General features: G+C 39.0%; 1 protein-coding gene across 1 annotated transcript; it reads left to right on the forward strand.

Moving 5' to 3' along the window:
• The first annotated feature begins 8,493 nt into the window (after nucleotides 1-8,493).
• LOC124277599 lies at nucleotides 8,494-13,322 on the forward strand. Its single transcript, XM_046713324.1, has 3 exons — nucleotides 8,494-8,569; nucleotides 9,539-9,758; nucleotides 11,887-13,322. The coding sequence occupies exons 2-3, from the start codon at nucleotides 9,543-9,545 to the stop codon at nucleotides 13,192-13,194; spliced, it is 1,524 nt and encodes a 507-aa protein (XP_046569280.1). The 5' UTR covers nucleotides 8,494-8,569; nucleotides 9,539-9,542; the 3' UTR covers nucleotides 13,195-13,322.
• Nucleotides 13,323-14,633: the final 1,311 nt, after the last annotated feature.

Genomic DNA, 14,633 nt, shown 5'->3' on the forward strand with positions numbered 1-14,633 from the left:
ATTTTCCTACAATCGCCAGCGGCTGAAGGGATGGTGTAAATCCAACTAGGGTCCATGCAGGTAGCAAAAATAATGTAAGTCCCCATGGTTCCTAGTATGGTGATCTACCTTCAGTTGTTGGCGATCTATAGCCTGTTTTTATCTTGTTTTGTCCTAATAGTGCTATTAGTTTTAACCTTCCTCACTAGTTTTAAATCTAATTGTGATATTCTAGTTGTTTTACTGCCCTTCGATGACAGGTTTTATAACATATACATATTCAATTTCAATGTAAAATGTTCTCGTCACGATATGGCTGAAATATTGCCGATGTGACGTTAACTATTAACTCACTCACTCACTCACTGACGAAACAATACTGATCATTGATGTAGGTCACTATGACTCCGTTATTGAAATTTATCCACGGTCTTATAATGGTGCTACTGTAACAGCCATTATTTATAGAACTCATATAACCTGTTCATTGTGATTCCTTGGTTATGGGGGATTTATTGACGGTGTTATAATGATGTTACTGTAACAGCCATTGTTTATAGAACTCATATAACCTGTTCATTATGACGCCTTGGTTATGGGGATTTATTGACGGTGTTATAATGATGTTACTGTAACAGCCATTGTTTATAGAACTCATATAACCTGTTCATTATGACGCCTTGGTTATGGGGGATTTATTGACGGTGTTATAATGATGTTACTGTAACAGCCATTGTTTATAGAACTCATATGACCTGTTCATTATGACTCCTTGGTTATGGGGATTTATTGACGGTGCTATAATGATAAAAAAGACATTTGGTATAGTGGCTGAATGGGCTATATCCTATCTGGTCTTATAATAACCTAGTCATATCGCGAACATGCCATGGTACAATATCATGGAGAGATGATGCAATATGACCACAAACGAAATGACGATAAAACCACAAAGCCATTGATCGACACAATACGACGATTAGATGATAAGTTAAAGGACACGACACTTTATGGTGCCTACACGACACAACACAGACTAGAACAGTGAGTAACTTTAACTCTGCAGTCGTCAGAAACAACGAACTCTTGTAAACAAGTTCGTGTCCCGAATATTTCATACTGCCGAAACTGAACGAATTGTGTAGCCTAACAGTAATGTCTAGTAATTTCATAAAAGTTACACCATCTGGTGATTAAGAAATTACATAGCCAACATGACTATGGTCGAATCATCAAAATCCACCTTTTGCGCTAATACGCCACAGTTATATGGTAATAACGTTTATTTAGTCAACGTTGAATTTTGATAATGTACAAATTTTAAGTGGGTAATAGATGAATTGCTAAATACAAACATTTCCATCGTGGGACCCGTACTCATGGTATCCATAGGCAGTAGGACCAAGGCGACACATGAGAAAACTAACGTCCACAGGTGCTGGGTTCTCGTGGTCATATCTGTATAATATCTTCATACAGGATATATGACAGCTGCTGTGGCGTATATCTGTTGCAATATGCCTCAATTATCACACATTTGGATATGCTATAAATGTGTTATTTCTCACACAAAATCTGCTTCTTTCTGTACAGTACAGTATTTATGGGTTTAACGCTATTACTGTCAACTTTACGTGACTTTACATGTCGAATATGAAACACTTCCAGGACGTAATAGTTTCATTCTATGAGCCTAATAGGCGATAGTAAATCGATTCAATCAGTCCAGTTGGATATACCTTGCATGCTATTCGTCAGTATAAAAGACTGAGTCGAAGGGGCAAGAAGTAGCCATGCATTGGGGGCCGTTGTACAAATCGATCATAGCGCTAAGATGACCGTATAACTCCCATACCTTAACATAGACTAGAGGGTAGTCTTCGCGCTAAGGTTGTTTCGTACAACGGCAGCCTGGAAGGGAACACATATTAAATAAGTTGTTATCCATAAACGTGTTCGTGGTCATATATTCGCTTCTAAGTGTCTATCAAACACTCAGTAAACATAATGTATACAGCTTGCTTCGACCGCGTCTGTAGTCTCGTGCATGCGGAGCGTTTAGTCGGAGAGCGGATGGATGTTAGTCCCAAAGACTGACTGACTGACTGAGTTTGGTTTTACGCCGCTTTTAGCAATATTCCAGCAACATCACGGCGGGGGACACCAGAAATGTACCCATGTTAGGATTCGAACCCGGATCTTCGGCGTGACGAGCCAACGCTTTAACCACTAGGCTACCCCACCGCCCCTAGTCCCAAAGAACGTTCAACGGTGGTGTTTGTTACCCTGCATGACGGTCGGCACTATAGTGATAACACAAGAGCTGATCAGCTCGGAGTCAGTATAATGAGTGAGTGAGTATGGTTTTACGCCGCTTTTAGCAATATTTCAGCAATATCGAGGCGGGGGACACCAGAAATGGGCTTCACACATTGGACCCATGTGGGGAATCGAACCCGTTTCTTCGACATGAAAAGCGAACGCTTTAACCACTAGGCTACAACCGCCCCCAGTATAATGTATCTGAGTAGGGTAGCCATCTTAATCCGCGGCATGGTATCTGCGTGGGCCATCACTGTGGATCCGGCAGAAGCCCCACTAAAACTAGGAACCACCTGGGCCACACGCTCCATACGCACCACACGGGCCACACGCACGCACGCGCTTGCCCGGCGTTAAAACCAAATTCTCGCCTCTACTCATTACACATGTCTGCATGTACGTCTTGTCATTTTCAAAGTTCACTAAACATCGCGGCGGGGCAAGAAGTCATTTGGAAAGATATTCACTCGAGCACACTTTGAAAAATGTCCAATGTAGGGCATATGTAGAAGAAACATGACCAATCAAGCCTAAGTTAATTTTTCATTTCGGTTTTAAATAAATACTCACCCCCGTGAATGGGCATTCGCTGATACATTTCTTGAATAAATGCGTCGTCTGCTGTCGTTCAGGCCCTGGAACAATGCGCACGGGGAACTCGGGAAAAGGAAGTGAGTTCTGATTGGTTATACTCGTAGACACACTATCACGTGACAAGGTTGGTGAAACCCTGCGTGAAATATACAACGCCTGAAACTTCATCTGACATTGTATGTGTAAACATTCTTCAACGAGACAGCATTAAAGATATCTAGATGTAAAACAGTTAATTGTCGTCTGGAAATTGATTCTTGGTATGAGCAGGAATTAAAAGAATAAAAAGATGTTGTTATCCATAAAGGCGTGCCATGTATTCATGTTCGTCCAACTTCTAAATGCCTTTTAAGAACTTGATTCTTGGTAGCTAGGTATGATTCACTATTTAAATAGCTTGGTAATTTCACATACCCCGTAGAACCATTCAAAAACAAAGTTTTGATAAACGTGTTCTACATATGAATAGTTTCTATCCACTGGTGAATTAAAATCAGAAATACTGCACAACAGCTGCTTCATTCCTTTAATTAGTCTGATAAGCAAACAATGTTGCATATGGTTTTCGATTCTCACAAGTATACTCATGCCAATAATGGTTGTCACCCCCTCCCCACCCCAACCCCACACACACCTCACAACCCCACCCCAAACCCCTCTCCAAATAAAAATTTTTAAGGGGGTGACAACCATTATTGGCATGAGTATAAATGATAGTATCTATCAATGTTATCAAGAAGGGGATCAAACTACATTTGGTCTCAGGTCAAATGACCGTTCTCTTTTTGCATGTTTAGTTTAAAGATTTAATTCAGAGTGAAAAGGATCGGGGACAAGTTCTTGAAACAGAACTATTAGACAAGTATATTTAATGGCGTTAAACATAATTTTCTGATGCTGTTTGTGAACTGAACACTCAAAGAAATAATAATGAGCATTTTCGTATGGGTTACCACATGTGCATGATGGATCTACAATTAACCCTACTCGGTATATATAAACATCGTAACTTAATTTACTTCCCGTATATGACGTATGCAGTATATTCAGTTTTTCAGTACCGTAAGAAATATGCAGTGCAATGCATTGAGATATTAGATGTTTATATGTTCAACAATCGGATCGTGTATGGAAAAACCACTCGGTGTGTTATGTTTTATGATGAAAACACGCATGCTTATCATCACAAGCGTATCTGAGCCTGTGTTGAGCGTTAGATATGAAGCATAAGTGAGATGGGTTTTACACCGAACGCCAAAAAAACAAAAACAAACAAACTATTTTTAATATTTCGAATAAATCCTGGAGGAGTAACCTTGCCTCGTGTTGAGAATTGTAAATGTTAAAATAAGATCGTGATATTTCGGTATTCGTCTCATCAGTGTTTCATCACATAAACGGATCCAGAAGGAGGGTGCACGGGCGCAGCCCCCTTTGTCCTGAAGGTTTATTAAATGACCATTGAAAACGGGTGAAAATGAAGTGTGCACACACTCTCCTCCCCTTCTCAAAAGCTGTGTCCGCCCTGTCATCATATGTAAGTCACAAGTTTTAGAGTGAATGCATGCATGTGGTTAATACATGAAGCCCTATACAAAAAGTGTCAACAACGTCTTCATCTCATGCGTAAACTGAGATCTTTTAATGTTAACCCATCTGTGATGTCATCTTTTTATGTAGCATTTATTCAGAGTATTTTGACATTTACCTTCCATTGTTGGTACGGGTCTCTCTAAGTTCATCTCAAATCTAAAATAGACAAAATTGTTAACACTGCAAGTAAAATCGCTGGAGTCAGATTTGAATGTTTATCAATATGTGAGCGGCAAATCGTGAATCATGCTGTCAAAATCATATCTGACCGTACTCACTACTTAAATTCGGAATACAACCTCCTCCCTTCAGGCCGCCGCTACAAAGTTCCAATTGTGAAAACTCAGAGAGCCCGTACATCCTTTATTCCAAGTACCATATCTCTCTTAAACAAATGTGAAGATACCTAAATCAAAGAAGTTATGTAAATATGTTTGGTATCTCTCTCTAATGTGTCAGTAGCTCTGCTGATGTAACACAAATTCCTGAAAAGGCATTAAAGTATTCTTCTTCTTCTTCTTCTTCTTCTTCTTCTTCTTCTTCTTCTACATCTTCGTTGCTGTAGCTGGTGTATCATGATCAGACACTCCAGTGGGTGATACCATCAGCATCGTCTTCCGTCCGTCCCGTAATCCTGTGTCGTAAGATTTCTTATCACTTGATACAGTAATAATTTCCCCGTATATGCATTTTTTTGCTCCAAGCGGGGGAAGATAACCGATATCTGACCCCTCAATTTCGTGTGCGGCGTCATGGAACGTACAACAATATAATGACGTCATGTGTTCCATGATTTCTTATTTAGTTGCGGAAACTTACATGTATAATGAAAATGTCATTCGATCGGACGGTAGCGTCGCTTGCCAACAGATTCATGGAACCAGAGGTGAGGTGAGGTGAAACTGGGTTTTACGTCGTACTTGAGAATATTTCGCTCATATGACGATGTGCATGCGTGTGTATGTGTATGTGCGGCTGCTTGTACTAGCCCAGACTGAAGCTGGTTTTATAGTACTAGCCCACTGAGATACCATGCCGCAGTGAAGCATGAATACCCCACTCAGACACATTATACTGACTCCGAACCGACCAGTCCTTGTTGTACCCATTAATGCCGAGCGTCAGGCAGGGACCAACAAGTACCATATTTTATCGTCTTTTGGTATGACGCGGTCGGGGATCGAAGCCGCGACCTTCCGCTCCCCGGGCGGACGCTCTAACCACTACACCACAGAGGCGGTCTGGAACCAGACATTCCAGTAATCAACAATATGAACATCGATCTTTGCAATTGGGATACAATGCATGTGTCAACCAAGTCAGCAAGCCTGACCATCCGATCCCGTTAGGCGCCTCTTACGACAAGCATGGGTTACTGAAGATCAATTCTAACCCAGATCACTTTTTTTTTAACTTTCTTCTTTTTCATGCGAACGCAGATGTGGCGCTTAAATAACCGGATTACTGTTGAATGTCTATGGTGAGTGAGTTTAGTTTTACGCCGCTTTTAGCAATATTTCAGCAATAGAAAGGTGGGGGACACCGGAAATGGGCTTCACACATTGTACCCATGTGGTGAATCGAACCTGGTTTATCGGCGGGACGAACGTTAAAGACCAGTATTCAACTCCACAGCTGCTGAATATCTAGAAACACTTTCAGGCGCGTAGCTAGCCAATTTTTTTCGTGTAAGCCCGATAGGTTGCAAAGCTTTATATTTTTCAGATTCAGATTCAGTTTATTCGGCTATTCCACAGTGGACAATATATTTACTCTGCAAATTCTCTGTTCTAAATATCTTTCAAGACCAAAGGGACGATTTTTTTGTGCCTTTGTTGATTTTAGAAAGGCTTTCGATTATGTAGATCGTTCAAAACTTTTATATACGTTGTTAAAATCAGGTTATCATGGAAAAATGTACAATCTTCTGCATAATATGTATTCATCTGTTAGATCTTGTGTAAAAATTGGAAATTGCAAAACTGATATGTTCTTCACTAGTTCAGGTGTACGGCAAGGATGCATTTTAAGTCCGCTTCTAACTTGCCACAGAAATTCATAATAAATGTAAACATGGTGTTTTTATATCTCCAGATATTGAGGATATTATGATGTTATTATTTGCAGATGATGTTAATATGTTCTCTTACACTATCATTGGTCTTCAGCAACAGTTAAATGTTCTCCATGAATTTTGCACGAGATGGGGTTTAAGTGTGAATTTAGAAAAAACAAATGTTATTGTGTTTAGAAATGGTGGTGTTTTACAAAAAGAAAGAAAAATGGTACTATGGAAATGTAAAACTTAAATGTGCTTAATATTATAAATACCTGGGTTTGATATTTTCCTCAAGATTACATTGGTCAACAGCGTGTACAAGTTTGGCAACACAAGCATCTAAGGCAGCCTACTCTGTTTATAATTTATTCAAAACTAACTCTTTTATTTCTTTCCAAAATGCTTTTATCATCTTTGATTGTAAAATAATGCCTATTCTTTCATATGGATCAGAAATGTGGGGTATGACTTAGTTTCATTGTATAGAAAAAGGTACAAACTACATTTTTAAAACAATTTCTAAATCTAGGTAAATTTGCTTCTAATAAGGCTAAATACGGAGAAACTGGTAGATGTAATATGTTTGTGTTCAGCAGAATAAGAGCAGTTAAATATTGGTTAAAGTTGGTAGAAATGCATTACACAAAACAGTGTTATCTTGTTTTGAAATCACAAGATGATATTGGTAAAGTTAACTGGGTGTCTAATGTTAAACTATTACTCTTTTCTACCGGATTTTCCTATGTATGGCTTGCCCAAGGGCTTGGCAATGAAGACTGTTTTATATCTCTTTTCAAACAGCGCGTATGTGATATTTTCATTCAAGAGTACTTCTAGATGTCTAGAATATTATGCCTCTCATAAGTCGTTGCTAGAACCAGAATCGTATATCTTAAATTTTCATGATAAATGTTTGATAAGAGATTTATGTAAATTAAGAATTGTTTTTTTATGATTTCTGTGTAAATAGGGCACGTAAACATCGTATTTCTTCAGAATGTAAAACAGATTTGATCTGTTCTAATTGTACTACAGGCGCTATAGAGGATGAGTTCCATGTCATGTTTGTATGTACCAAGTATCTAAGTTTGCGAAAAAAGTATATGCCACTTCTTTCAAACACTGTATTAGACAAACATTCACTGTCAAATTTGTTAAATTCTAAGAATATTATGATTTTTAAGTCTGGAGCAATTTATCTCAAACATGTTTTCACTGTGCGTAGCCATAAATGTAACCATGAATGTAACCATAAGTTCACGTGACTTGCTTAGTATTTGGTAACATCAACAATTGTAATGTAGGCCTTAAGGCCAGAATTACCGAATAAGCTTTAGATTTAGATAGTACTGAGGGCTTGCCCAACATTCATTTTCAAAATCATGTGTAAGCCCGGGCTTTTTTTATAATGGTAGGTACGCTCCTGACTTTTGAATGTGTTTAAGGTATTCAGTATTCATTCATTTTGTATTTAAATAAATTTAAAGACTTTGACGTTTGCTAGATATATGTCAGGCTAGACTAACTTAGAATCGAGTCAATATTATATGGCACAATGCATTTCTGTCTTCTCGTTCTTTCTACCTCTAATTCCACAGATTATAGTTAGCTTGGCTTGTCCATTTCATATCTTAGTTGCAGATATTCGAATAGTCTGTCTCTCAGAGCTAGGGAATAAATTGAAAAAATGAGTCCAGGTTAAGTCTAGAGTGATAGGCAAGTAAGATTGCCTCAGCTCTAAGCATGGAATTATTGATTGTCCTTTGCGTATTTTAGATTTTATCTATTTTATTTTCTTGATCCTTTTCTTGTTAAATGTTTATATTCGAAGGCGATATGTTTATTTCTGGGACTAAGTACCAGTCCACTATTTGAAACCTATTGTCCGTATTTTACTGATACAGTTATATAGGCATTAGCTGGTTAAACTGATCCGGATTTATCAACTTTGACCTTGCGGCCTTGCCAGCCAGTTGTGATCCGTGAATTATGAAAGTGTATTGTTAAAGGGGTTCTTACTAGGTACGTTGAGTCAAGATTCTCTTGTATGTTATAACAGTTATATCTTTGTGAACGATGAACCAATGGCTGTTGGGGTTTGCTTCCCACATGTCTCTTGTTTTCGTGATAGATCTGTGTCTGGGCTGACATTCAATGTTCCCGGCTCCATAACGCCGTGCACATGGCTCTACCTAGCTAGACCTGTAGACTAGTGTCAGCTGTCAGGATCGCGAGGGCTGTTTGTTGGCTTGAGATACAGGAATCAACGCACTATTTAATTTTGAGTTTTTAAGGCAAGCTATTCCAGTTAAATGGGATCAAGTTTACTACTGATTTAGAGGCAGACAATTTTACAAGAAAGTTTAAAATTTTGATTTTGGTTGCCAATAGCTGATAAATCACATTATATAGCTCTGCGCCGAGAGTGGTTCAAGCATATAATCAGCAGGCGAGGAATGCCAAAGCAGTAGATACATTGATTACCTTTAGTCTTTGTGAGTTTGTCGCTGTGAAATCGTAACTTCAAAGTCATACCTGTTTTATTGTGATAATGGAATCTGTTCACTAACTAACCGGTCTCAAAGGGTTGTCTAGATTAATGTGAGGGTAGGTTACCATACCTACCCACACATCATCTTTAGCCCTTTAATCCCTTGTTGGATCAATGACCCAGTATTTCGTTAGGGTTAGGTAACCGTTTAATGGCGAACACGTTTTGTAATGGCTCCTTGATTTTGCACCAGCCTTTCCAGACTCTGCCAGAACAAAAAATATGGAATAAGATGAAAATTATGATCTGCTGATTATAGTTCCATGTTCCCAAGCCATTTTGGAGCACAGATACAAAACATTAAAGCATGAATCATACCTTTTTATTAGTGGCCATTAGATGTCAGATAGTATATGTGGAGCAGTCAACATAGCTCTGATTTTGCAGCTAGGAGTGTTATGTTTATCTTTTTAGAAATAACAAGTTCACTTCTCTTTCAGGGTAATGGCTGCTAGGTGCTTCCTGCGATGCATTGTGGTTCCTCAGTATAGGGCGACAGCGAGGGGGCCACAAGTACCTGGGTTGAAGTGGATACGATGCTGGTGTCAAGGACGTTCCAGTGTTGTGGAGGGGAGAACCAGCGTGGTGACGGCCAGGGTGGACAGGCGTGAGGACAGTTTCACTCTGCTTCCGCGGGGCATCCCGGCTGACAAGGATGATGTGAGTTTCACTTCTCATATGCAGTTAGATTATTGTAGGGATGGATAAAAAAGATCAATTATCAGAAATATATCCAATGATAAGAATTATTGATTGATGATATGAAAATTGTTATCGATAATGTATGTGACTTACTGTGATGAAATAAATATACAGAACGTCATATACTGGGAAATCTGGAAAGAGCACCTTTAGAATACAGCACAACTCGTGAGGACGATCTCTGCCGTGTGTCACGTGTCATTAAGACAAGCAACCAGTTTGTGAAAACCCGTCGGACACGAACCCGCGACCTATGGATTGTTAGCTCAACAGCTACCCAACTGAGCTACGTCCACACTGTTACACAATGTGCAAATTTCCTGTGAGGTCACGGATATAAACGGAAAGAGTCGAATAGGTCACGGACAATTACGATGGTTACGGGTAGAATTGGTGTCTCGTGATTTTAATCTACGGACAATTGCCGAATGGACCCGATGCCATTTGGCACACTCGTCCAATTCCGTAATCTACAAGATACTGTGTGGCGTGGAATGAGCCGATATGCCTCAAACTGAAAAGGGTTGTTGACGTCAGATGTTGATTTCACGGTGCATGCATGAATGGCGCGCTTTTATAAAAATAGGGTGATTTTGTGACAGAAAAGTGATGTAGGTAAATCTGTAAAAATAATGTGGATCGCGCTAAGGAACAAGGGAGATATGAGCATGTCTAGTGACGGCACGAGGGTGAGTTAGCCTTCGAATCATTACTGAACAAATGTTGCGTGTGAAAGAGGCATGAGTGCAAATTCCAGGCCAACTTCCATTAGCCCAAAATTTCTACATCAAACCATTTCATAGTGTACTTTCGATGTTTTTGGTTTCCTGTTTTTGTGTGAAAAAAGAATTAAAATGCAAAAGAAAAACAGCAAATGGTACTCACGTATTACACCAGACATGTACCTACTGTCCGGGATTAGGTCCCTAAACCCTAAGCCCAAAGCCCTTACCCTAACCCTAACTCCTTGAAATAATCCTAATAAATAGAATAGGCACGAACATTGCTGACGTGTCCAGTGTAACCCTTATTACCGCTTCGAAAAATAAAATACTAATAAAAAACATTTCTATGTAATAATGCAAATTACTGATGAAAAAAATATATATGTATGTCAGTTCGCATTTGTAAATCATTTAGACCTTATAGTTACGAGGAACCGAAATATGAAATATATTTATCCATAATTTGAATAATTAAATTGACCAAATTTGCCAATAATAGAGTATGGCAGAATGTGACCGATGTAATGCATTCTTACTAAATTTATAAAATACAAAATACACAAAACATAACATCTCAGCACCCCGTAATACAAATAAATATGAGTGTATTAGTGAAAAAAGAAAAATATTTCAAACTGGTGCTTGCAAAAAATTGCGCATCCTCCGCTGTACAACTACTGGAAATCCTCAACATCGTTGGGCTTATGCAGTGACAAAGCTAGTAGAGATGAAACATCAGTGAGCAGAGCTTATTCGCACTCGCTGAGCTAGACAACCGTGTTGCTATGCAGGCGTCATAGGGCATTGTTTCGAGAACGTGTTTTCGAACAAAATCACATGTAATTACGTAAAAGGGTATTATGACGTACGCCATCTGGAACACTTGCCCAGTAACCATGGTAACCCATGCTGTAATGAAAGGTGCTTAAATGGGTCATTTGGTCATCTTTCTGGCAGTTCTACTTTGCCAACACAGGTTGGCTAATTCCAATATGTTTGACATTTCGAGTTTTTATATGATAAATATGTTGCTGTTCCTTAGTTCTGCTAACTTCTATGAAGTTCTAACGTGATTCCGTAACATACGTACATATAAATATCATGTGATATCTATACAATTTCTAATTGGTTGTAAGCGACCAACATGTTACAGAAATCATTCACAATCACACTATATAATTGAGTTTGAAAACACTAAAATGTTGGCAAAAATATTGGCTGGAATAGAGACCCATTTTATGTTAGCTTCTACGTACCCTCTCACTATCCATCTTAACGGTAGTGTAAACATTACTCTGGCAGTGAATTAAAACTTTTTAGCTTTTGTCATATAAGGTAACATCTGTAAATTCTACCTTCAGATACTGAATGAAATCAACAATGTCCTATATGGGAAGCCGGCCAATATACAAGCTCGTCATGGCATCCATAGTCGTCTAGAGACCCTGGAGAGCGTGGGATGCGCACTCGACGACATCCACAACAGCCCCGACGTCCTTCTTCTCACCGAGGTTCAGGTGTTCAAGGCTGTCCAGAAGTTGCGCAAGAGGCATCTGGATGTAAATGTTGAAAGAGTCAAGATCGCTCATCTGCGTTCAAAAGGAGATTTTCAGAAACTTGTCCAAGATCACCAGAAGAAGCAGAGGCATGAAATATCAAAATTGTTGCAGTGTTCAGTGGAACACTGTGAGGCCTTAGGGAAACAGTACCCATTCCTGAAATCAGAAACTGCAAAACGACTCGCGCCCAAGATTGACTATCTTCTCTCAACTGGCATCACGCTGGATGAAGTCCGGGAAAACTGCTTCATCCTTAAAAGGAAATTGGATGATCTTGCTGAAGTGGCATCAGGAATTCAGAAAATCCGGTGCGGCAAAGTGGGAACATTTGACAAAGAATCAAGAGAACTTTTTCTTGACACTGAAAAGCTGCTTCTTTATTCAAGAGAAAAGACTGACAAGAAGCAACAGAGATGTGAACACGTTGCTCGGTTGTTACAAGTAGATATATCCCAGCTGGATGTTAAGTATTGTGCAGTGCCACTGAAGACAGTTTTGCTGAAAATAATATTCCTGTTGGACCAGGGCATTAACAAGAAGGATCTTCTGAACCATCTCTACCTCATGCAGATCAGTCTGTCTACACTACAACGAACTGTCAAGACAGCGCACAATGTAGGTCTGACAAAATTCACTGCAATGTCTCTCATCAATATCCTGCAGCATAGAACAATCTCACCCAAACCAGGCAAAGCCAGACACCATAATTTCGTTGCCCGTCAGCTGGATTTGCCCAAAACTGTGTTTTCAAATCTGGGACCACGTTCGAATCTCGTTTTCTCCCGGGACAAATCGATATTAAAAGCAAACATTGATTATCTGAAGAGTAAAGGGTTCTCCAGTAGAGATATACATGACTGTGTGTTGGTTATTGGACATGAGCCTGATGTATTGAAGTCATATCTGGAATCGATGTCCGAGAGGCTGGAGGTCCAACAGTATGAGATCATAGACAATGTGGTGGTATTAAATGCTGTACAGTACTTCATTGAGAGGGATGGGAACTTTAACTGTAAGGAACAACTTAGTGATGTGAAGGAGTATGTGGCCCCTGAGAGCTTGGCCGACCTGCACGAGGACGACTCAACGGGGGACGACTCACCTCGATAAAGACAGTAGCAGATCTGGGATAAAGGCATTAGATTGAATCCTTAATCATACTCTTTTGTTAATGATTGTTTGATTGGCATTCTAGAAGTTGGCAGGTCAATAACGAAGCATACAACTTAATGGATAACAGCTATATCAGGGGTTCAAAAATCCCATCGCAGAACGCCCGGGACAAGTCAGTTTTCATTTCGGGCAATCAAATAATGGTATCCTACTTGTTATGGTTTCAAACTGCAAATAAACTTGGATTTAATTTCATATCTGCTCAAAATGTAGCTATTAAATTTCCCAATGATACTAAAATAGAGTTATCTTTCTTTGCTATTTATCACTTTTCAATAAATCTAATAGTCCTGTAAACATAAACATCAAATACCATGTTGATTTATTCTTTCATAATTACATCATCATGATTATTTCATAAAATCAGGGCTAGTGGAAAATTAGTCAGGGCAAGTTACTTTCTTAAAGTCACTTTCCCTGTGGCAATTGACTGTTTAAAAAAAATTTGAACCCCTGTGTATACAGATACAGCTGTATAGATTCTTACACTGTTATTTAGCTTGATAACGGTGTAAGAATACACACCATAACGTCACTCTATGCAATAAACAAGAAGTTGTTACCCATAAAGTCATACGCTTTATTATACTTTTCTTACTGACATATTTGCAACTGTTGTCAAGTTGAAAGGCAAATACTACCAAACACCCCTTACCTCCAAAACAAGCAGATACATGTTTATTTCAATGTGTCAGCACTTTTTAATGTTGATGCAGTAGCAAACCAAATTTGTGAATATTGATGCAGACATGTCAAAGGACATTTACATGTACTACGTTTACAGTATTCAGATTACAATAGTTTAGATAGACAATGAAAGTACAGAAGATTTAGTTCATGGCAGTTAATGAATGGATCAGCTCAGTTCATATTTTACAATGCATAAATTGATTAATTGCAGATCTGCATAGATGACTTTCATCCATACACATTAAATAATCATGATAATAAGTGGTTATCAAATTTTCAGCATCCCAAGTGAACAGGGTGGTGGGTAGCTGAAGACACAGGTTCGATTCCCCATATTTCTGGTGTCAGGCACCGTGATATTGCTGGAAAATTGCTAGAAGCAGCGTAAAACAAAACCCACTCACTGACCCAAGTGAACACCTGACCCTGCAAATGGTGAAGATCAGTTATATAAGGGCCTTGCTCATCCACTCCCTTCCAAGAAATCCTGGGTGTGTTTCAGCCATGTTAGATCAGTGTACTGTGCTTGATGTGGGACAGGGGGTTCAGACTGATATTAATGTGTGATTTCTTGTCAAAAACATGAACATTTTGTGTGAGTAGTTGGACAGGGTAATAAAAATTAGTGACATCTTGTTGCTTGAGTTTGTCGTGTTTTTTGGACTTTCTTGGTGCAGTTTGGCTGT

Source organism: Haliotis rubra, unplaced genomic scaffold (assembly GCF_003918875.1).
Source record: "Haliotis rubra isolate DU_JTF1 unplaced genomic scaffold, ASM391887v1 Scf106, whole genome shotgun sequence".
NCBI lineage: Eukaryota > Metazoa > Mollusca > Gastropoda > Lepetellida > Haliotidae > Haliotis > Haliotis rubra.

Coding starts and splice junctions, on each gene's coding strand:
- LOC124277599 (XM_046713324.1), top strand. CDS start 9,543: ATGGCTGCTAGGTGCTTCCTGCGATGCATTGTGGTTCCTCAGTATAGG. Junction 9,759..11,886: donor TCCCGGCTGACAAGGATGAT/GTGAGTTTCACT, acceptor TTCTACCTTCAG/ATACTGAATGAAATCAACAA.